Source organism: Gobio gobio (genome assembly GCF_949357685.1).
Source record: "Gobio gobio genome assembly, chromosome: 14".
In the NCBI taxonomy this organism is placed as follows: domain Eukaryota; kingdom Metazoa; phylum Chordata; class Actinopteri; order Cypriniformes; family Gobionidae; genus Gobio; species Gobio gobio.
The window spans coordinates 45379440-45404439 of record NC_137107.1 but is presented as its reverse complement, the minus strand read 5'-3'; the positions used below and the strand labels follow the sequence as shown (position 1 = coordinate 45404439).

General features: G+C 39.4%; 1 protein-coding gene across 4 annotated transcripts in view; it reads left to right on the top strand.

The window, feature by feature from the left end:
• Positions 1-25000, top strand: part of ctif (CBP80/20-dependent translation initiation factor) — a 111770-nt gene that overhangs the window by 59803 nt on the left and 26967 nt on the right. For 2 of the 4 annotated variants that reach the window (XM_079834074.1, XM_079834075.1), the window contains 3 exons: positions 14044-14120; positions 18014-18082; positions 23886-24369. In XM_079834074.1, coding sequence (XP_079690200.1) covers positions 14044-14120; positions 18014-18082; positions 23886-24369 — 630 coding nt within the window. The remainder of the gene's footprint in view (positions 1-14043; positions 14121-18013; positions 18083-23885; positions 24370-25000) is intronic. The other 2 variants (XM_079834076.1, XM_079834077.1) reach the window with 1 other exon arrangement.

Here is a 25000-nt window from a genome sequence, read left to right as displayed (position 1 = left end):
CATTGTGACCAAGCAGAACAATATAACAAATGCATAGTTTTTGTGATCAACCAGAACAGCCAAGAAACTGCACAGCAACTCCCTGGTGACCAAGCAGAACAGCCTGGCAATTGCATAGCAAATCACTGGTGACCAAGCAGAACAGCCTAGCACCCTGGTGACAAAGCAGAACAGCCAATAAACTGCATAGCAACTCCCTGGTGACCAAGCAGAACAGCCAATAAACTGCATAGCAACTCCCTGGTGACCAAGCAGAACAGCCAATAAACTGCATAGCAACTCTCTGGTGACAAAGCAGAACAGCCAATAAACTGCATAGCAACTCCCTGGTGACCAAGCAGAACAGCCAAGCAACTGCATAGCAACTCCCTGGTGACCAAGCAGAACAGCCAATAAATTGCATAGCAACTCCCTGGTGACCGAGCAGAACAGCCAATAAACTGCATAGCAACTCCCTGGTGACCAAGCAGAACAGCCAAGCAACTGCATAGCAACTCCCTGGTGACCAAGCAGAACAATTTTACAAATGCATGGTATTTGTGATCAACCAGAACAGCTGGCAATTGCATAGAGAATCCCTTGTGACAAACCAATACTGCCTAGCAATCACAAAGTAACTCCATGGTGACCAATCTGAACAGCCTATCAACTGCATAGTAACTCACTGGTGACAAACCAGAACTGCCTAGCAACAGCATAGCAACTCCCTGGTATACCAAGTCTTTATTAGAATCAGAATTAGAAATCAGAATCAGAAAAAGCTTTATTGCCAAGTGTGCTTGCACACACAAGGAATTTGTCTTGGTGCTGAAGCTTCCAGTGCACATATAATACAAATACAACAAGAACATTAGTAATACAAATTCTAAGAATAAAAAAAATGGTATTAAAAATATAAGGTCACAGTTATGTTTAGTCAGAATGAACATTTACAGATTATGAACATATTTACAGTATTTGAGTAGTATGAATAAATATAAATATAAGTAAATATTTTAAGGACAGTCAGGTCCATAAATATTGGGACATCGACACAATTCTAATCTTTTTGGCTCTATACACCTCCACAATGGATTTGAAATCAAACGAACAAGATGTGCTTTAGCTGCAGACTTTTAGCTTTAATTTGAGGGTATTTACATCCAAATCAGGTGAACGGTGTAGGAATTACAGTAGTTTGTATATGTGCCTCCCACTTTTTAAGGGACCAAAAGTAATGGGACAATTGCCTGCTCAGTTGTTCCATGGCCAGGTGTGTGTTATTCCCTCATTATCCCATTTACAAGTAGCAGATAAAAGGTTCAGAGTTCATTTCAAGTGTGTTATTTGCATTTGGAAACTGTTGCTGTCAACTCTCAATATGAGATCCAAAGAGCTGTCACTATCAGTGAAGCAAGCCATCATTAGGCTGAAAAAACAAAACAAACCCATCAGAGAGATAGGAAAACCATTGGTGAGCCTCAAAAGCAGGAAGGCCAGATTAGAGTTTGCCAAACAACATCTAAAAAAGCCTTCACAGTTCTGGAACAACATCCTATGGACCGATGAGACCAAGATCAACTTGTACCAGAGTGCTGGGAAGAGAAGAGTATGGAGAAGGAAAGGAACTGCTCATGATCCAAAGCATACCACCTCATCAGTGAAGCATGGTGGTGGTAGAGTCATGGCGTGGGCATGTATGGCTGCCAATGGAACTGGTTCTCTTGTATTTATTGATGATGTGACTGCTGACAAAAGCAGCAGGATGAATTCTGAAGTGTTTCGGGCAATATTATCTGCTCATATTCAGCCAAATGCTTCAGAACTCATTGGACGGCGCTTCACAGAGCAGATGGACAATGACCCGAAGCATACTGCGAAAGCAACCAAAGAGTTTTTTAAGGGAAAGAAGTGGAATGTTATGCAATGGCCAAGTCAATCACCTGACCTGAATCCGATTGAACATGCATTTCACTTGCTGAAGACAAGACTGAAGGGAAAATGCCCCAAGAACAAGCAGGAACTGAAGACTGTTGCAGTAGAGGCCTGGCAGAGCATCACCAGGGATGAAACCCAGCGTCTGGTGATGTCTATGCGTTCCAGACTTCAGGCTGTAATTGACTGCAAAGGATTTGCAACCAAGTATTAAAAAGTGAAAGTTTGATTTATGATTGTTAATCTGTCCCATTACTTTTGGTCCCTTAAAAAGTGGGAGGCACCTATACAAACTACTGTAATTCCTACACCGTTCACTTGATTTGGATGTAAATACCCTCAAATTAAAGCTAAAAGTCTGCAGTTAAAGCAGATATTGGTCGTTTCATTTCAAATCCATTGTGGTGGTGTATAGAGCCAAAAAGATTAGAATTGTGTCGATGTCCCAATATTTATGGACCTGACTGTATGTGTCTTTCATTATGGGGTTACATGATATGTGGAGTAGACATTTGATTGACACACCGTAACCACAACACTGAGTTCTCACTGTTACATCATCATTACCTCAGCACTGTATCTCTGTGCAGACCAATCAGGATTGAGTGGGAGGAGTCCTCGTTAGCCACTCTGTGAACATTGATTTTAATTTTGTGCTATTGACCTTTTTTTTTATTCTATTTTTTTTTTCTATTATTCTATTTTTCTACAGGGAGTGCAGAATTATTAGGCACGTTGATTTTCTGATCATATTTTTTTTCCAGGCACATTTGACCAATTCCAAACCACAGTAATCCTAATAACTACTATTGATTTAGTATTTAATAATGTATAAATGATATATAATTGTTCATGAAGGCTGGAAATGAAAATCTCTTTTTTGGCTCAATTTATCTGTAAAAGAAAACATGCCTAATAATTCTGCACACCTGAATATAAGGTGATTTTCATTTCCAGCCTTCATGAACAATTATATATCACTTATACATTATTAAATACTAAATCAATAGTAGTTATTAGGATTACTGTGGTTTGGAATTGGTCAAATGTGCCTGGAAAAAAAATATGATCAGAAAATCAACGTGCCTAATAATTCTGCACTCCCTGTAGTTTCTTTTTAGTTCAGTTTTAGTCTTAATTTTACTTAAACTTAAACTAAAATTAGAAATGTTTTCTTTGCAACTAATTAGAAGAAAATAAGTACAAATGTTCCATGTAATATTTATATTTATTTCAGCTATTATATTTTTCATAATTGTAGTTTTATTTAATGATAACAACACTGTCCAGTAATCATGAAAGACTGGAAAAAGTCATGGAAATGCATTGGTCAAAAGGTGGGGGAACCCTGTTTCTCATTCCCTCCGTTTCTCTTTCTTTGGGAACCTTTCATTGTGTACTGCATGTGTGCACAGTTAATATGCTTCGATTGGAAGGTGTCCATTTTCTCTCTCTCTCTTTCTGGTCATGGTCGCATGCCAAGTGTTCGGCACTTTGACTGATGGCTCATTGTCTTCCTCATTCCACCCCGCTAGCGGTGCAGGAATTCCTGTGTCACTTTCCCTCTTGGAATTCCGCATCATCATCCGGAATGTGGTGACACTGACTCGTGAACAGGAAAAGGGTCACGTTAATACCAGAGGTGACGGTTTCAGTCATCCTGCAATAGTGATGCAGACAAAGAACTGTGTCTGTCCAGTAAACGCTAAGTTTAGAATCACAGGATCATATGAGCAGATCTCACACAGGACGCTCTGGCTTTGTTCAGACAGCCTGCAAATATCAGATATTTTTGGTGTATCCGTGCATTATATCCATTTATGTTTTGGTTGTCTCAATGGCAAAAGAAATTGCATGGAATTAAGTTTCTGTTGCTAAATCAGGATTATTATCATTAACTAAAAATATGTCAGTTAATTGAAATAAAGCTGAAATATACACTGATATAGCTGATATATGATATATACACTCACCTAAAGGATTATTAGGAACACCTGTTCAATTTCTCATTAATGCAATTATCTAATCAACCAATCACGTGGCAGTTGCTTCAATGCATTTAGGGGTGTGGTCCTGGTCAAGACAATCTCCTGAACTCCAAACTGAATGTCAGAATGGGAAAGAAAGGTGATTTAAGCAATTATGACCATGGCATGGTTGTTGGTGCCAGACGGGCCAGTCTGAGTATTTCACAATCTGCTCAGTTTCTGGGATTTTCACACACAACCATTTCTAGAGTTTACAAAGAATGGTGTGAAAAGGGAAAAACATCCAGTATGCGGCAGTCCTGTGGGCGAAAATGCCTTGTTGATGCTAGAGGTCAGAGGAGAATGGGCCGACTGATTCAAGCTGATAGAAGAGCAACTTTGACTGAAATAACCACTCGTTACAACCGAGGGAAGCAGCAAAGCATTTGTGAAGCCACAACACGCACAGCCTTGAGGCAGATGGGCTACAACAGCAGAAGACCCCACCGGAGGCTACAATTTGCACAAGCTCACCAAAATTGGACAGTTGAAGACTGGAAAAATGTTGCCTGGTCTGATGAGTCTCGATTTCTGTTGAGACATTCAGATGGTAGAGTCAGATTTTGGCGTAAACAGAATGAGAACATGAATCCATCATGCCTTGTTACCACTGTGCAGGCTGGTGGTGGTGGTGTAATGGTGTGGGGGATGTTTTCTTGGCACACTTTAGGCCCCTTAGTGCCAATTGGGCATCATTTAAATGCCACGGCCTACCTGAGCATTGTTTCTGACCATGTCCATCCCTTTATGACCACCATGTCCCCATCCTCTGATGGCTACTTCCAGCAGGATAATGCACCATGTCACAAAGCTCGAATCATTTCAAATTGGTTTCTTGAACATGACAATGAGTTCACTGTACTCAACCAGATCTCAACCCAATAGAGCATCTTTGGGATGTGGTGGAACGGGAGCTTCGTGCCCTGGATGTGCATCCCACAATTCTAAAGAATGCTTTCAGCACCTTGTTGAATCAATGCCACATAGAATTAAGGCAGTTCTGAAGGCGAAAGGGGGTCAAACACAGTATTAGTATGGTGTTCCTAATAATCCTTTAGGTGAGTGTATATATTGTTAGTTGAAAAACTTAAAAAACTGACAATATAAAAATATGATTAAAACAAAAATAAAAGCTAAAATAACATTGTGCCAAATTAGATTTGTGTGCAGTGTGAACAAACCCTCAGTATAGAGGTCAACAGTCGGGTTCTAGAAGTAAAAACTCCATTCATTATCTCCATAGGGAAATTGATTTTTTTAACAATAACTCATAAACCTTTAAAGACAGCCCTACTGTGAGCTACAAGGTTGTTAATCGATGGTATTTGCTTCTGTTGAAGCCGTCAGCCTGCATTATTTCAGCTTATTTTTAAAATAATCGTGTTTAACAGTGGAATTCCTGGTGGAAAAACTACATTACCCATGATGCTTTACAGAAGATTCTACCAATCAGAGGGTAGAACATGCTCCAAAATAGCTCTTTAGCTCCGCCCACTCCCATAAAGCACTGTGAATGACGTAACCGAGTATCCCTACACTCTTAATGCAAAATATGCATTCATATACAAATATTTCAGTAATTAACTTAAAATGTTTTTATACATTATAGTATATATATATATATATATATATATATATATATATATATATATATATATATATATATATATATATATATATATATATATATATATATATATATATATATATATATATATATTAGTAGGTTTTAATTCGATTATGCTCTTCGCAATGCTTCATGGGATTGTAGTTCTTTCTCTCACTAAAGCCGTTAAGTTCACAGTCTTGTACCTTTGTCCGACTTTTTTTGCTTCAAATCAAAGTGTGTAGTGTTGTGATTCACCTCGTGGTTCAGGGCTTATAACTCTTTTAAAATCCCTATGGGAATAATTAATGAAAACAATACTTCCGGAACCAGCACTGCTGAAAAAGGGCCAAACAGCCAATCACAGCGCAGGAAATCAGCTAGGTACTGTAAACATGTTTCCTGGTCGGTGTCTAGACAATTTATGGACTAGTTTAAATGCTAAGTGGGTTCAAGTAAAAGCACTTTCCTAGGAATTATTTGAAATCAGCAGTTTGAATTATTCGCAGATGTTTCCAGCGGTATGTTCACCGTTTCCAATTCCACATTCAATTTCAGGGTTTAAAGCTGCTGGAGTGTAATATTAAAGACCTGTTGAGCCTCTCTGGCTAATCTTTCTGAAATGTGTTCCGCTCGGACTGTTTAAATCAGAGGATGTGATATTCTCTTGGTCACGGTTCGTCAGCGTCCTCACTCACTCCAGGTTAATGTCTTAATCCACAGCTTAGCCCTCTAATATCATGTGTGGCAGGGAGAGTTCCTGTGCTCTCTGCGAGGGAAGATTTGGTGTCATTCTCTTGGCATGAGTGAATGTTGAGCTGTGTGGTTATGCGGGTCGATCTCGTTAGCTGTGATGATTCTAGGTAGTGTTAATTTTGTCACCTATTTTTAATTTAGTCTTAGTCTTGTGCCAAATGTCCTTGTTAGTTTTAGTCATATTTAGTCATTCACATATCTTTTTTTGTTAGTCAAGTTTTAGTCGTCTAAAAGTCTCATCATTTTAGTCTAGTTTTAGTCAAAAGACAACTCAAGGTATCTTAGTCAAGTTTTAGTCGTCTAAAAGTCTCATCATTTTAGTCTAGTTTTAGTCAAAAGACAACTCTAAATATATTGTGTGGCAAAATAAGTTGCATAAAATATATATAACCTGCATAATGTATGTGCCACAACACCATAGCTAACTGGTTGATTTACAGCGTAGATGCCTAAAATCAGCATTAGCTTATGAGACGATGGGCACAAATATCTTGATTCAGTATGAATTAATATGTATATTATAGCCTACTGTACATATAAGGGAAAATAAGTTTGCCTTTTTAGCTCTATTTTAAAAATATTTGGGGTTACATTATATTTGCTTGCATTCTTTACTATTCACTATTATTAACATTTTAAAATTTCACAAATAAGTAAGCAGTTATGATCTGCTTTCTATTTAATACTTTTTTGAGCAGCTAGACTACATGTATATTTATTAAAGAGCCATACAGGCACCAGTAATGGCATTACAAATGAACATTTTATTTTTCTAGCCACAAAATGACTCTAATTTGCCTCTTTGCATTGGAATTTTAATTACTACACTAATTGTAATATAAATAATAAAAATATTAGAAGACAAATGTTTTAAGTGGTCATTAACGGACCATAATTATTGCACAAATAGTATTTAGTACCAAAAGATATCATCAAAATATTCAATAAATGTTATTGAACTAAAATATAGGCTATTTATTTAAAAAAAATAGTTAAGGTGTATGGTCACATTTGACCACCAATGAGTATGAGTGTGACCAATTAGTAAGGAATACCTGAGGGCTAAATACCATAAAAACATTAACATTAATGTAAACTATGTTGCATCTCCACCACTCTCCATAATACATTCACCTAAAGGATTATTAGGAACACCTGTTCAATTTCTCATTAATGCAATTATCTAATCAACCAATCACATGGCAATTGCTTCAATGCATTTAGGGGTGTGGTCCTGGTCAAGACAATCTCCTGAACTCCAAACTGAATGTCAGAATGGGAAAGAAAGGTGATTTAAGCAGTCTTGAGCGTGGCATGGTTGTTGGTGCCAGACGGGCCAGTCTGAGTATTTCACAATCTGCTCAGTTACTGGGATTTTCACACACAACCATTTCTAGGGTTTACAAAGAATGGTGTGAAAAGGGAAAAACATCCAGTATGCGGCAGTCCTGTGGGTGAAAATGCCTTGTTGATGCTAGAGGTCAGAGGAGAATGGGCCGACTGATTCAAGCTGATAGAAGAGCAACTTTGACTGAAATAACCACTCGTTACAACCGAGGTATGCAGCAAAGCATTTGTGAAGCCACAACACGCACAACCTTGAGGCGGATGGGCTACAACAGCAGAAGACCCCACCGGGTACCACTCATCTCCACTACAAATAGGAAAAAAGAGGCTACAATTTGCCCAAGCTCACCAAAATTGGACAGTTGAAGACTGGAAAAATGTTGCCTGGTCTGATGAGTCTCGATTTCTGTTGAGACGTTCAGATGGTAGAGTCAGATTTTGGCGTAAACTGAATGAGAACATGGATCCATCTTGCCTTGTTACCACTGTGCAGGCTGGTGGTGGTGGTGTAATGGTGTGGGGGATGTTTTCTTGGCACACTTTAGGCCCCTTAGTGCCAATTGGGCATCGTTTAAATGCCACGGCCTACCTGAGCACTGTTTCTGACCATGTCCATCCCTTTATGACCACCATGTGCCCATCCTCTGATGGCTACTTCCAGCAGGATAATGCACAATGTCACAAAGTTTGAATCATTTCAAATTGGTTTCTTGAACATGACAATGAGTTCACTGAACTAAAATGGCCCCCACAGTCACCAGATCTCAACCCAATAGAGCATCTTTGGGATGTGGTGGAACGGGAGCTTCGTGCCCTGGATGTGCGTCCCACAAATCTCCATCAAGTGCAAGATGCTATCCTATCAATATGGGCCAACATTTCTAAAGAATGCTTTCAGCACCTTGTTGAATCAATGCCACGTAGAATTAAGGCAGTTCTGAAGGTGAGAGGGGGTCAAACACAGTATTAGTATGGTGTTCCTAATAATCCTTTAGGTGAGTGTATAGTGATACTGTAAATGTGGTTGACGTAATAATCAATGCACACTATGCTGTAGGCTACTGTTTTCCAAAAATTGCTGCAAACAGCTGTATAGTGAAGCTGTTATGTGTCCGTTAAGCCATTCAAATGTATTGACCATTGACACAGCGCTAGGAGTATTGAGCGCTCCGTGAACCATGTGACCGCGCGCGGCGCCGCGATAGGACAGGCTGGCAGCAACAGGAGTGAGAGACCCGTACATGAGCAACAGCGCAAACTCTTTCTGAATATTTTGAACAGCTGAATAATCTATCTCATGATGAAAAAGTAGAGATGATTGTAGACGAAGATGAAGAGAGATTTTATCTTCGTTTATATTTTATGCAAAACATTTTAGTCTCGTCTTTTTTCGTCAACAATAATGCATGTTAATTTAGTCTTAGTCAGCATTTTTGGACATTGGTGCAGTCTCATCATGGGAAAAAAAGGTTGTTGATGAACATATTTAGTCTCGTCTCGTCTGACGAAATTAACACTAGTTCTAGGGCCAGTGTGTGGAGCGTCATCCTGTCCAATCTGAACAATTCCACTGACTCGACGTGAAAGTCTTTTTGTGTGTTATACTTGGTGGCTAATAGAAATCATGAAAGTATAGCTTGCCAAAAAGTCAAACGAAATGCATGCAACGTCTTTTGAATCGTCTCATATCACACACTAGAACTGAAGATAAATATGTAGACATTTGATTGACACCGTAACCACAGCGCCGAGTTCTCACTGTTACATCATCATTACCTCATCACTGTATCTCTGTGCAGACTAATCAGGTCATAGTGGGAGGAGTCCTCTTTAGCCACTCTCTGAAAATGAATTCCGCTGTGACCTTTGACCTCTGGAATGTGGCGGAATGCATACGTTTCCTGCCGCGGGGCGAATCACCCGCTGTCCCACCCTCCGCAGTCACGTCTGCACGCTGACCAACAATCCTACAGCCCGGGAGTCAAAGGCCACACTCAGCGGGGACGTGCCCAACCGTGTGTGTGTGTCGCACTGGCTTTGATCTGTCAGCCATCGTGCACAGGACATACACATTCATTCGTATTGTTTAACATTAAAAAAAACAACAAACCCTTATTTAAAATAAACCAAAGGTCTCCTCCCTGCGGCTCGACTGCTATCCTTTATTCTGCAATAATTATTCGTTGCATACCTCTTCGGATGCTTACGTTTTTTTGGCTGTATGTATTTTAAAATATGTGGGGTTTTTTTGCACAAGAATAATAATTGAGGACTTTAATCATGGCAAACTCGTGCCTCGCTTTCCTTGGTTTCACGCTTGTGTAAATATTGACATATTTAGGTGCTTTGAAGTCTGAATGTGTTTCGTGTGGTTGCGATTATCATCTGGAGAACATTAGAGCGGAGACGTCCAACTTGTGACATCCTGCAGGACTGCAACAGTAGCTCCACACACACACACACACACACTGAAGATGAATGGAGGTTTGAGGATCCGCCTCTCAGCCACGGAGGAAGTTCCTCATGAATTTAGAAACTCAGACTTGATGGATTCTGATGGGGCGAAACCCAAAGTGGCAGTCGTAACCTCACAAGTCTTTCCGTTGTCTCTCTGTCTGCGTTGACATTTCTGTTCTGTTGTTTTTCACACACATCTGGCACAGATCACATCTTGTTGCTCGCATGTAAACGAAAAAAAGCTTATTAGATGAGACTTTTTGGTATCTGATTTTGGCCACTTTTAAATATGACATCTGAGCCACATCTAATAACTCATCATATCCAATTGTCCTCTGAATTCAGGATTTTCGGCATGTGGAAAATATTTTTTGAATTATGTAAGGTGGGACTTGTCTTTAGCCATTTGTATTCGATTGAATTGTAATCACTGCTCAACTGGCAAGTTATATCTATCTAATATATGAGACATATACATATTAGGGATGCACCGAATCCAGATTTTTGGGGTTCGGTCAAATACCGAATCCCCTGGTTAAGATTCTGCCGAATCCTACTCCCATCCTCAGTCTATTATCACAGTAAACACATTAATGAAGTAAACCACGTCCACAGCAGTGTACTTTATTTTATTTTAACTGTAAAAAAGAGGATGCCAGGATGACTGTCCGTCCTTTGCCGTACCTGAAATTGCTGTTTGTAGATTCCTTCACACACCGCTCGTATTCTTTCGGATGTTTCATACGCAAATGTTTTTACAGCGTCTATTGTTTAGGGTCCTTGCCACCACGAGACAAATCGGCATTTCAAATTGAACATGTAGCTCGACTTGAACGCCTTCTTTTGATTGAAAGGACTGCCAAACCACATGTTTTCTGTTCACGAGTTTTCGTGCACATTTTCTCTTTCTCACAGATCTACTGCATTTGAACGGTCCAGCTAGTAAACACCTTCCCGTAATCAACAGCAGCGTCATTACGTCGACCAGCAGAGCGGGCGTAGTGCAAGCCTAGGGTTCAGTGGGAAAAAATTTGAAGGTTCGGCAGAAACCAAACCCCTTCAAAAAGCCCAATATTCGGCCGAATCCTGGATTCGGTGCGTCCCTAATACATACACATACACTCACCTAAAGGATTATTAGGAACACCATACTAATACTGTGTTTGACCCCCTCTCACCTTCAGAACTGCCTTAATTCTACGTGGCATTGATTCAACAAGGTGCTGAAAGCATTCTTTAGAAATGTTGGCCCATATTGATAGGAGAGCATCTTGCAGTTGATGGAGATTTGTGGGATGCACATCCAGGGCACGAAGCTCCCGTTCCACCACATCCCAAAGATGCTCTATTGGGTTGAGATCTGGTGACTGTGGGGGCCATTTTAGTTCAGTGAACTCATTGTCATGTTCAAGAAACCAATTTGAAATGATTGGAGCTTTGTGACATGGTGCATTATCCTGCTGGAAGTAGCCATCAGAGGATGGGCACATGGTGGTCATAAAGGGATGGACATGGTCAGAAACAATGCTCAGGTAGGCCGTGGCATTTAAACGATGCCCAATTGGCACTAAAGGGCCTAAAGTGTGCCAAGAAAACATCCCCCACACCATTACACCACCACCACCAGCCTGCACAGTGGTAACAAGGCATGATGGATCCATGTTCTCATTCTGTTTACGCCAAATTCTGACTCTACCATCTGAACGTCTCAACAGAAGTCGAGACTCATCAGACCAGGCAATATTTTTCCAGTCTTCAACTGTCCAATTTTGGTGAGCTTGTGCAAATTGTAGCCTCTTTTTCCTATTTGTAGTGGAGATGAGTGGTACCCGGTGGGGTCTTCTGCTGTTGTAGCCCATCCGCCTCAAGGTTGTGCATGTTGTGGCTTCACAAATGCTTTGCTGCATACCTCGGTTGTAACGAGTGGTTATTTCAGTCAAAGTTGTTCTTCTGTCAGCTTGAATCAGTCGGCCCATTCTCCTCTGACCTCTAGCATCAACAAGGCATTTTCGCCCACAGGACTGCCGCATACTGGATGTTTTTCCCTTTTCACACCATTCTTTGTAAACCCTAGAAATGGTTGTGCGTGAAAATCCCAGTAACTGAGCAGAATGTGAAATACTCAGACCGGCCCGTCTGGCACCAACAACCATGCCACGCTGAAAATTGCTTAAATCACCTTTCTTTCCCATTCTGACATTCAGTTTGGAGTTCAGGAGATTGTCTTGACCAGGACCACACCCCTAAATGCATTGAAGCAACTGCCATGTGATTGGTTGATTAGATAATTGCATTAATGAGAAATTGAACAGGTGTTCCTAATAATCCTTTAGGTGAGTGTATATACAATGCCGATAAAATTTTTTTTGAATGATTTCTGAAGGATCATGTGAGACTGGAGTAATGATGCTGAAAATTCAGCTCTGATCACAGGAATAAATGACATTTTACTATATATTCACATAGAAAATAATAAGTAATACATTTCACAATATTACTAATCAAATAAACACAGCCTTGATGAGCAGAAGAGACATTTAAAAATCTTCACTATTTCTACTTTTGACTGGTAGTATTATAAAAAAAAAAGACTAAATTACAAATATTATGTTACAGTGTTGAAAAACATATTGAAGAAACAAATGTCCAGATGCATTACAGTAAAGAAATTTTCTGGCAAAATGTGCATAATGAAATATGCATCCTCATTATTTTCAGCTTGTGTAAAGTTTTTGAATGTATGAGAATTTGTTGTTTATTAAGTTGTTTATTAAGATAGCCTGGTCTTTATATGTAAAAGAGAGGCCGGAGTATTCTCCAAACATTCACTATTTGTGTTTCTGCTGAAGAAAGTCACTCATACAGGTTTAAAACCACACGAGAGAGTGAGTCAGTGAAGACCATTTTCATTTCTGAATGAAGTTCTTACTTCAGTGTGGGTCAGTCAAGGTCCAGCCAGATCTTTGACGTGATCTATTTATCATTATGAATGCATCCGGAGGTATTTTTCTTAAGTTTCAGTTGTTTTTTGTAATAAACGTGATGGCTGGCGACTTTCTGTGTCCAACTTTGGCTGTGTTTCTGTGTGGGGGCGGGGTTAAGCGTTAGAAGCCCTTATTACCCAGCCGACAAGGAAAAGCAGCCAATTACACTAATCTCCCGCCACATCTGTGTCCAATCAGAGACAGCCAATCAGCATACAGTGGTTTTGGCTTCAGAGACTCAGAAGGGTTAGAAACAGGAACCCTTTGGACTGTGTGTGTGTGTGTGTGTGTGTGTGTGTGTGTGTGCGCACTGCTACTGCAGCTCAGAGCTCAAGAATGTTCCATTATGCTGTGAAATGGAAGGTTGTCAGAGTTTAGGGTTTTATTACCCATCATGCACCAGTACTTGTTTCCCAGATCTGGCCGATAAATGTTTTAACCTCCTGCAGTACCCAAGAGAGATCTTTTAAAAGTTTATCTTATCTTGGGTTTATGGTACTGTAGATGCTGTGACTCTTGTGTGTGTGTGTGTGTGTGTGTGTGTGTGTGTGTGTGTGTGTGTGTGTGTGTGTGTGTGTGTGTGTGTGTGTGTGTGTGTAGATGATGTTCATACAGCAGAACACACCGCAGACTGACCTCTGAAGCCACATGCACAAAATGATTCATGACGTATTTTCGTGTGAAACAATATTATGAATAATGAAGGGTGGGACTTGATTCTAAACATCTGTTTTTGATTGAATTGAATTGCTCAGATGTCAAGTATTGGGTCATATGTGACAATTTTATGTCATTTACTTTAATGTAAAAAGCCATTTTGTACAAATAGAACTAGGGTGCACATGTATGAATGCATGTGTATATACTGTGTGTGTGTGCATATACTGTGTGTGTGTGCATAAAACATGTTGCATTTCTCATGTCTGTTCTGGTTTGTTCTCTCTGTCTGCAGGTTTTTCCTCCTCTGCCTAATGAAGCCGAGATCGCACACGCTAAAAAACTGTTTCGCCGCCGCAGAAATGACCGCCGGTGAGTCACTCTCTTACAACACGACATGACCTTCTCCTTTACGCTCAGAGCGTTGCGTTACCGTCCGACTCTCTTCCAGTTGTTTAGTGAAAGCATTGAACACACAGCGCTGACGTTAGACTCTTCAAGCAGAAAACACACCAGCTCACACTTTCCACACGTGTCCGAGTCGAATGTAATGAGCGCATGGGCCGGTGCGTTTGTGTTGTGTTTGGAGTAAAACTCAACGCTCTGTATCTGCATGCTCTTTACTCATAATCTTCACTGTTAATGCAGAAAACCACTTCCACCTTTCTGCTTTCACGTTTTGACTTTGACCTCATCGGAACATTTCTCTGTTGCGATTTGCAGTTGCTAAGAAACTGCAAAAAAGTAAATATTTTGGTCTGAACTTGTGCGAAGGAGAAAGCAGAGGGTGAAACCAAGCAAAACCCTTCTATTATTCATGGCTTTGTTAATGCACAGAAAAGCTCTGGTTGTCATCGGTCCGATGCCCTTGTGTGTGGAACCCAGTCCGACTGGATGTCTTCAGTGGATGTTTCTCATGTGCTTTGTGGTGCCGGCGTATTCAAGGACGTTTATACAGCACTGAGATTTTTGCTTTGACAGGGCGTGTGCAACAGAATAGATGGTTTACGTGTGAATAAAGGCTCCCAGATTCCCTGCGGCCCAGAATGCACTGGGCCTGTCCGTCAGCGGCCTTTACTGGTGATTTTGAAGCCTAAATACAATCGGCAGAAGTATAAAGCTAAACGTAGGCTGTACACGAATACACCACCACGGTCACATGAAAACGGTGGGAAAATTGTTTTTCCTTAAATTAATACCATTTTAACTAAAAGTTTATTGAAGATATTGCTGTAAACTATACAGGGAGCCCTTACTTGCACATTATAATATTAAAGGTTAACAACAGAGCCCAAACTATTAGCCTAAATTCAGTTGCTATTTATTTTTAGATATAATAATCAACACTCAAATAACATAGTACGCAAACATATAAACACAAGGCAGTTTTTGCATTAACTTCTAAATCTAATAATACAATTCGTTGTTGAAATATAATCATTTATACACAGTGGCTGTCATTTTCATTAGATTTATTTAAACATACATTAAATAAACAAGACATCACTAACAGGTTAAGTAGAATTAATATAGGCTAATATAGTGCATATATTTAGTGAAAGAGTTGATTTCTCTAGTGAACTAACAGCTGTGGAGTCTGAATGACTTCTGAGGTAAAAGTTATGCTGCGTGACATTATTAACAAGCTGTTTTGATACTGACATCTTTCCGCGGTTGAAACACTGATTGCGCGATTACACAACATATGATACGTGACAGTAAGTGTTAATGTATCCTCAACATACCTTAAGAGATATTCATTCATGTTTATTCTTTAGGAAGAGATGATCGATCGCGCTCACAGATGATCACGTTCGCGCGCGCGGCCTCTTGAACTGACGCGCCTACTCAGTCACGTCACTTTAAAGAGTGTCAAACGGCTTTTACTGTTTGAATTTCATGATAAAATGGACTGAATACTTAATATGTTCATGTGGGAACTCGGATTGAAGTGTGTTCTGCTCTTAAAACAAGCCGACTGTTAAAGATTGCATTCAGAACTGTTCGGTACACGTGCACCGAACCGAAACGGTTCATTACGAATACGTGTACCGTTACACCCCTTTATAATTTATTTTGATTTTAATTAATATTGAATAAATTTGAAATATGAACATGAAAAAATCTTCAAAATACCATTTAAGTGGAAGGAAAAACATACTGTTTTTGTGCATGTATCTGTAAATGCAAATGAGCTGCTGCTCCCCGCCCCCTTTCCAGAAGAGGGCGGAGCCTTTACAGCTCGTGCCTCTGAAACTAAAACATCTGTTTGGTTTTGATGATCATCTCTATCCCGCTCATGCTCACGTGACATTGCAGTTTATTATCTGCATGCGTTTTAAAGCCATAGCAGTCTTAAACTTCTGATATCCCATGAGTTTTAAACCAAGATCTCTTTCACGTCTTATTGCGCTTAAACTTTCAAATACACACAAGGTTCATGTAAACATTATGTGGGTGAACGTAAACAGCGAGTAAATAAATCACGTGTATATTAGATCTGTGTATTAAAGTGACAGCAGCGTAATGTACAGTACCTTCTGCTATACATGCTGTTAAAATGAAAAAACAAAAGATCATTCACTGCTGTTGACTGAATAACTTTAGTAGCTTTAATAAGTGTAGATTTCTTTCTTTGCTGCTGGTAAATGCTCTGGCGAGGAGATCAACATGGCAGACTGTGTACAGCTCACTGAGGGGCGGAGTCTTTCAAATTCAAACAATACCCAACCCTACTAGTGATTTAAATAAGTTTACCTGTTCTGTGTATTGATGTTTAATGTCCAACAACCTCTGTAGTCCCATTTAGACACTTGTTAGCAAGTAAAAGCTTTAAAAACACACAAGGGTGGGTATTACTGCTGTATTTTATGTGTTCGAATAAAACATGATAAATGTTGTGTCCACCACAGGCCTTATTTCAGGCATTTAACCAAAAACCCATTGACCTCGGGACGATGGAACCGGAAGTGCTGAAAAGTGCCTACAAAAATACATGAGCCCTGCAGCACTTAATAAAACCACCCACAGCACCTTTGCATCGTGTTTGCAAGTTTTGCACGGGCACATTTTTGCATGTTTTACTTGGATTTTGACTACAAAAGTTAGAAGTAGGAGTAAAGACAATCTAGAGAATAAATCTTTAGAGAGCGAGAGTATGTGTGTGCGAGTCAGTATTCACCTCACAACACAAGACGATTCTCTTCCCACATCCCTCTCTCTCTCTCTCTCTCTCTCTCTCTCTCTCTCTCTCTCTCTCTCTCTCTCTCTCTCTCTCTCTCTCTCTCTCTCTCTCTCTCTCCCACTCCTCTAACACGAGGCTTTTCAGCCTGTTATTGCTGGTGTTGGCCACCCACAATGCTTTGCTGCTGCCAGAGAGGACCCTGCGGTCATGTTGTTTGTTGGCATCAGTTCTTGCCTTTTCTTTTTCTCTCTTTCTCTAGATTAGTTTGCTGAATTGAAAAACATCTTTATGAAATGCAGCTAATTTTGTGGACAGAATCTTGTAGTTTAGATTTATTAAGAGCCAGTCAACTAAAGAAAAGTTCATCAGAGTGTGTGTGTGTGTGTGTGTTTATCCATGTAAACTCACACACACTCAAAAAACTTGGGTGTTTTAGTATAAAAGACAGTTTGAGTTCGAGTTGATACTTTTATTCAGCATTATTTGAGTAATTAATTTGTATTATTTGGTCAAAAGTGACAGTAAAGACAGTAGAAAATTATTTTTGAACATTCAATTCTTCAAAGAGCGGAATAAACCCTGTTCACCCGCTGGATGAGGAGTTGATGGTGGACCTTCACAATGGAAAAGAGATGGAAGGGGAGGGGGGGGGGAGGGGGTTCTTGTACTTGCCACTCACAGTCAAAGTGTTCGATTGTGCCTATTTTAAAGAAACTTCCATCGTGGAAACCGTCCTGTCTTTTTCATATTTACTGCAACGTTTCTTTGGCTTTTGTAGCATTATGTAGATGTCAGGTCATTCAGTTGTTGCCCTTAAACCCTGTAGCTCCTGGAACATTTCAGTCATTTTTAATATATTTTTTTGAATTAATACTTTTTTTCCCCTCCCAAGTAGATTTAATAACTGTCCCAATCATGTATTCTTACATTTTTGTCTTAGATTTTACTGCTCCATCTCCTCCTCTTCCTTTTGTTCTTCCTGTTTCTTTTAGTTCTCTCGTGTCTTCTTGTGTTCCATTTCCTCCTCGTTTTTTCCCCCTCTCATCCACATTCACACATCATCTCCCTGTCGTACCCATAGCCGCTCCGATCTGCCCCAGGACGATCTGACGGTGCTGCTACCGGCCGAGGGGAAGCGGCAAGTGTCCAGGTCAGTGTCTCAAACGGGTCCGGCTCCAAGCAGCTCTCCTGAATCCTCTCTTCTCTTGTCCTTCCACTTACAAACTTGGCTCCTGAAAACCGGTCTTGCTTGTGGGATCCAACCCCCTCTTGGGATTCAAACTAACCATCTTCTTCTGACTAGCCTGGAATTGTGTTCTCGAGATCCTGTTCACTTTATTCTGCTTGCACAACACATCCTGATCACTGTACAGTATGTTCTCATCCTCCTCTCACTTCTGTTGAGTCATCATTAACCTATATAGTATCTCCATACGTCTGGTAATGGGAAAAGGCATTAAGGTGGCGGGTATGAGGGAATGTTAATGAAGCTTATTATGGGAATGGTGTGAGAAGATCTGGTGGATTGAAAGGAGTGCTAGACATTAGTGGTTGACTGATTATTTGATGGCCAATGTTGAAATAAAGCATATTTTGATATTTATATTAATTTGGTTAATGCACATTAAATTAATTTATTCATTAGTTATAAAAAAAATTAATATTGGCTGATATGTCGTGTCAACCACTACTAGACATTACCTGAAAACACAGAAATGGAGGCCGATGCTTTTAGGATCTTGATCTGGAGATTTAGTGTGTATTCTGCGATGGAAAAGTGTTGGTTTCATTTGGCCAAATGCAGAGATTCAGTTTGCTCAGTATGTCATAATTTTCGCATCTTTTTGCAAGGATGTGCTTTTTGATTTTTGATCAGCAGATTTGCACTGAACTTCTCTTCCTCAGTCTTATTCTCATTTGTATGAATTAAAATCTGGCTTCAGAAAAAACTTCAGAGGAGCAGGCGTGATTCCCATCAGTGACAGACCTGTCCGTCAGGGTTTATCTTGTGTAAAGCAAACACATTATGTTTCTGTTATGTAAGTGGTTTTCTCATAACTTTTTGTTGTATTGTGGTGTGTGTGTGTTCTGTGTGAATGAGGGAAGGGTTGGGTGTGGACACCATAGAATCTGGCTCTTGCTCTGCTTAAAACACTGAAGTGTCTCTCGGTGTGTGTGTGTGTGTGTGTGTGTGTGTGTCTCTCTCTCTTTTACACACACACACACACACACACACACACACACACACACAGGTTTTCATGTTTGAATGTTCATAAACACATAATTTTTCTCATTTTGTCATTGTTGCAGCTCCTCTCTTCCCAGTCTGTCAGTAACGCTCTGTTTAGTTCCTGTCTCTATGAAGCCCCTCCTCCTGAAAAGCTCAGTGTGCTCTAATTGGTCGGCTAGAGCACTGTGTTGTGATTGGTCAACTGCTCAAGTGTGTTTGGGAAATGTCCCACCCCTTACCATAACCGTCAGTTTCAACGCACTACTAACTAACTCAACCAGGAATATTGTGACGTGTTGGTTCCTGGAAGAAACTCAAGACTACAATGGAGGCGTTTCAGGAGTTCAGAAACAGTGACACTGATATAGAGCAGAACTCCCGCTGGACGGACTTTGAAACTGTTGCAGAGCTTTTTAATAGATTTTGACAAATGAAAAGATCATGTCTGATATTATCAGATTATATCTGCTTACCTGCATCTCAAACAGTAGATCATGACACTAGCAACACAAAGGTCTTGGGTTTGTTTCCCAGGGAATGCATGAACGGATAAAAATGTGTATCTTGAATACAATGTAAGTTGATTTAATATATAGAGCAAGGTTTTGGACTAGTGGGTCAGGGCTCTTTTGGCAGCAAAAGGGTGACCAACACAATATTAGGAAGGTGGTCATTATGTTATGCCTGATTGGTGTTCAAAAATGTTCCAATGGAGCGACGTCAAGGTTTAACCCACATAAAGTCTAAAGAATGTCACGGTCAGCACCTAGATGTCTTATTTTCGACCTGTCATTCAGCACACTCGGTGTGTGTCTCCCCTAAAATTAACCCCTCGTAAATCCAGAACACCACGGTCCAACATGACCTTAACCTGGACGTCTCGCTCTAAAGCTGTCAATCAAACGAGAAGCCTGTCCTCGCAGCGAGGAGATTCCCGTGTGTGTGTGTGTGTGAGTGTTTTAAAGGGCACAGAGTACTGTGTTTCACAGGCGCTCAGAGGTTACGTGTGTCAACGGTCACTAGTAAAGACGTTGGGCTTTGAAGTGTCAGCTGATGTTGTAGATTTGAGATGGGCATTGTGTTCTCTTCAGGCCTCTGGACGCTTGTTTACTCTTCAGAGAAGCTGTATTATTATTGACCTTGTTCCTTCATCCTACGTTACTGACACTGGGAGACGGTGCACAACAGTGCTGGCATGCTAAGAACCGCCTGCAAAACACTCATTTCTTTATTGCTAGAAGTCTAGATTTTGGTTTCTAGACTTTAATTTCTTTATTGCTATAATCTTAGGATTTATGTATTTGAATTGCATAGGAAATGTCCATCCATTTGGATTACAGTTTTAACATAAACTAATAAACTTAATGTGAGGAATATTTGTCATATACATGGGTAAGATGTCTGTAATAGTCCTATACACAAATACACAGTAATCAGGTTCATATTTGTCATCATTTAATGGCTCAATGACAAATAAAAAAATTATAATTTTAAGCAAAACTGTTTTAAAATGCTTTTTTTTTTTGTCCAAAAAATGTATGGTGTTGATTCATATTGGTTTTACAGCTTTTAAGACAGCATTAATTCATTATTAAACAAGATTTCTGATTTTACCACCCAGAAAATCATGTCAGGTGGTGCGACCGTATATTCATTGAAAATAATATACATATACAATATACATATGAATCATTGTAGTGTCTAAAATGCATGTCCCATGATAAATTCCCTTTCCATTTCTTTATGTATTGCCCTTTTAGTCCAATTCATATAAACACACTTTTCTATGTGTTCAAGCACCCAATTTTCTTTTCTTTTGAGTTTTTATGTTTTGTTTTTAACTGTAAAAATTATTTGTATACATTATATAACGGTTTACAGTTATATTTCTTACTTTATTTTGCAATTGCAGTGGGAAATTATACTTTTAAGTGTGAATTTGCTGGTCGCACCACCTGACATTTCAAACTCAATTCAAATCTAACAGGCATTAACTTGGACACCTATACAAATGATTGACCATATGCTCAAGTTATACATACATTTTTTTTTTTTTTTTAAATCAAATTCACATTTTTATAATAACACATTTTCAAAGTTTTCCAGGGGTCATACCACCTGACATGAGAAGTTGAATCAACCTCCTTATTACTCAAAAATGTCAAATTATCTCATATTTATGGGAGGGTGACTAACATTGTTACTGCATCACAGGGGTCCTCTGGGGTCTTCTGTGTGATGTCATAAGATGTCACATGGTCTTCTTAAAGTAACATTGCATAAAATTGCATCTTTATGCCCTCCCTGACATTTGGAGAAGTAAATTGTTCGGACAAAAGTTTTTAAAGTAATAATCGTTTTGAAATAGGACTGACACTATTTTCCCTCATTTATAAGCAATTTAACATAAAATCATGCCAAACTATTTGATTAAGAATTTTACTGAGAAAATGAACCTTTCTATTGCAGTTTTGTTTTCTGCTTGTACGTTCGGACGGTCGCACCACCTGACATTTTTGGTCTTTCAAACGCCACAACTCAAAAAGTCAATTGAATTACCAAAAAATTGAAAAGGGTTTCTTATAAAGGAAAAATTGTAGATCAATTTGATATATGAAAATAATGAATTCGGACACAAAAAATACATTTCATGTCATTGACCATATACCAATTTCTTTTGATCTCATACATTTGAACTAATGGAATATTGCTTGTTCCACAGATACAGTATCTTAACCATGCTCATATTTTCATTTAATACATTACATTTTCATAAATTAACAGATCTATGCTGATTCTAAGCATGAATAAATGCATTTTAAAAATTATTCTTTAAATAAAATCAAATAGATGTAAATATTTAATAATTTATGCAATGTTTTTTTGAGTGCTTACCCGTTTCTTACCCGTTTTATTATGTGACTGAAAAATCACATTGTTTTGTTAGTTTGTTTGTTAGAACTGTATAATGCAAATCATTTGAGATTTTATATGCAATTCAAATACATAAATAAAGCAATAAGCCCCTTAGTTGCTCTAAATTCACTGTAAACCACAGCTTCACAGGGATTATTGCTTTCATAAAATGGTTTGTCCGTAAGAAAAATATGTATTTTAATATTTAAACGCAGCGGCGCAGTAATACTGTTGTAATGAGGTCACACGGATTGTTTGTATTGTAATTTACAACGACTTCGATGCGGCTCAACCAATCAGAATTAAGGACCAGAACTACGTATCTGTTGTATAATCTTAGATTTAGGCCTAAATACATATATTGAATTCTATATTTACATTATGTTGCTGTACAAGTTGTTTAGTCATAGTGAAATCCCATTGGTCCAAAAATCCCGAATATGTTAACTTACAGTGATGCCTGAAAACATGCGATTGAAACCCAATTTGCACTTAACTCGGATGAAGTGTATTCATTTTGTTTGTGAAATCTGTAAATGGCTTGAATCCAAATATTGTCTTTTCTTCAGATTACTGCAGTCAGTGATGCTAGCATTGGTTCACACAGACATAATAATTGACACACACAGCGTGTACTAACGCATTCAGTGCTGTCAATGCATGCTGACGCAGACAGCACATGTCAGCGTGTCTGTATGTGTGCAAACACATGTAATGTACACACAGGCTTGTGTGATTTGTAAAGCCATAATCCAGTGTTGGTCTGCATGACTGGAGTTCTGCTGCTGAAGACAGATCATCCCGTCAGCCCGGTGCAAACATGGAGATCTGGGTGATTACATATTGACTCACATTTGCTGTAAATCATTATACACATTCACAAATGCACTGTGTGTGACTGCAGTTATTAGTAGTGGTATTTAAGACAATCATCACTATTACTAATGCTCATATTTTGGCTTAAGGCCTGTTCACACCAAGAAGGATAAGTGTAAAGATAACTATATTGACGTCCACACCAACGCATGATGACTTTCTGTTGACAGTTTTTATTGTTCATCAGCTGAAAATTGTTCTGAAAATGATTCCAAAAATATTGTTCCTCTCTGTCGTTATTGTTATATTTGTGGTGTGGATGTCTGTTCTCATAGTAGTAGAACGGTTATTAAAACTAGTAGTTAATAGGTTTTATTTACACTTATTTATTTATGTAATTTATTTATTGTTTATTTGGTTATTTTGACTTAAACACCCAGAATGCTCTTAAAATTAATTGTTCCTTGACCTGCATTGTACTTCAGAATTTATATTATATTCAATTTATTTAAAAAAAAAAAAAAGTATTTCGATGTATTTTTGTTTTGTTTGTTTTAATGTATTTATTTGTAATTATTTATATTTATGTATTTATTTTTTAAAATGTGTGTGCATGTATTTATTTATTTGTGTATTTTTGTTTTTATTTATTTATTGTTATGTTTGTTTGTTGTGTATTATTTATTTATTTATTTATTTATTTAACCACCCAGAACATCCTAGCTTCTGCTTGGCAACATCCTGGACACCTTAGCAACTGCATAATAATGTATGACTACTGCTTTGAACACCTAATCTGTTATTTAGCGAATACACACTGGCAATCATCTAACAATGCCCTAGCAACTCACTTTTAACTACAAAAACACTTCCAGAACACCTTAGCAACTGCCTAAAAACACCCTGGAGACCACACATGAGACACTGTTTGCATGGGCAAGATGCACTCATTGACATTGTTGATAACAGGCTGTTTTTGTTGTTGTTCTAGGAGGCCGCAGCGCCTGCCTGGAGGAGGGGCTGGTGGGAAATCCCAGAATCCTCAGCAGCAGCAGCAGGGACCGCAACAGCAACAGCAGCCCAATCAGATGCAACAGCCTAACACAGAGCACCAATCAGGTGCCGGCATTAAGCATGGAGGGCGGGGTTACCCGGGGCAGCAGAGCCAGGGCGGGCGGCAGGGCGGGCCGCATCACGGCTACAGCCAGAACCGCCGCTGGCATCAGCATCCCAAACACCAGACGAACAGTTTCAATCAAGGGCCCCCGGGGGCCGACAGGGGCCTCACACGCAATACCAAAGAGACAGAGAATGTAAAATATGAGGAGCCAGAGCCCCACACAGAGAGAGGAGCGAAGGACGAGCCTGCGAAAGATGAGAGGAAGAAAGAAGACAAGGAGGAGAAGACGGAGAGCGGGAAGATCAGCTTACTGCAGTCGTCGAAAGAGAGACTGAGGAGGAGATTGAAAGAGAAGGTGCTTTTAAATTCCAGTTCCTGAAACTGAGTTGAATTCGAATTGATATAGTTAAATTCAGAATTGCCATTGAATTTGGATGGATGGATGGATGGATGGATGGATGGATGGATGGATGGATGGATGGATGGATGGATGGATGGATGGATGGATGGATGGATGGAAAGACAGAAGTCCAGATGGATAGATGGATGGATGGAAAGACAGATAGATGGATAGATTGATAGATGGATGGAAAGACAGAAGTCCAGATGGATGGATGGAAAGACAAAGTCCAGATAGAAAGATGGATGGATGGAAAGACGGATAGATGGATAGATTAATAGATGGATGGAAAGACAGAAGTCTAGATAGATGGATGGATGGATGGATGGAAAGACAAAGTCCAGATAGATAGATGGATGGAGGGAAAGACAGATAGATAGATAGATTGATAGATGGATGGAAAGACAGAAGTCCAGATAGATAGATGGATGGATGGATGGAAAGACAAGTCCAGATAGATGGATGGATGGATGGAAAGACAGAAGTCCAGATGGATGGATGGATGGAAAGACAGAAGTCTAGATAGATAGATGGATGGATGGATGGATGGATGGATGGATGGAAAGACAGAAGTCCAGATAGATGG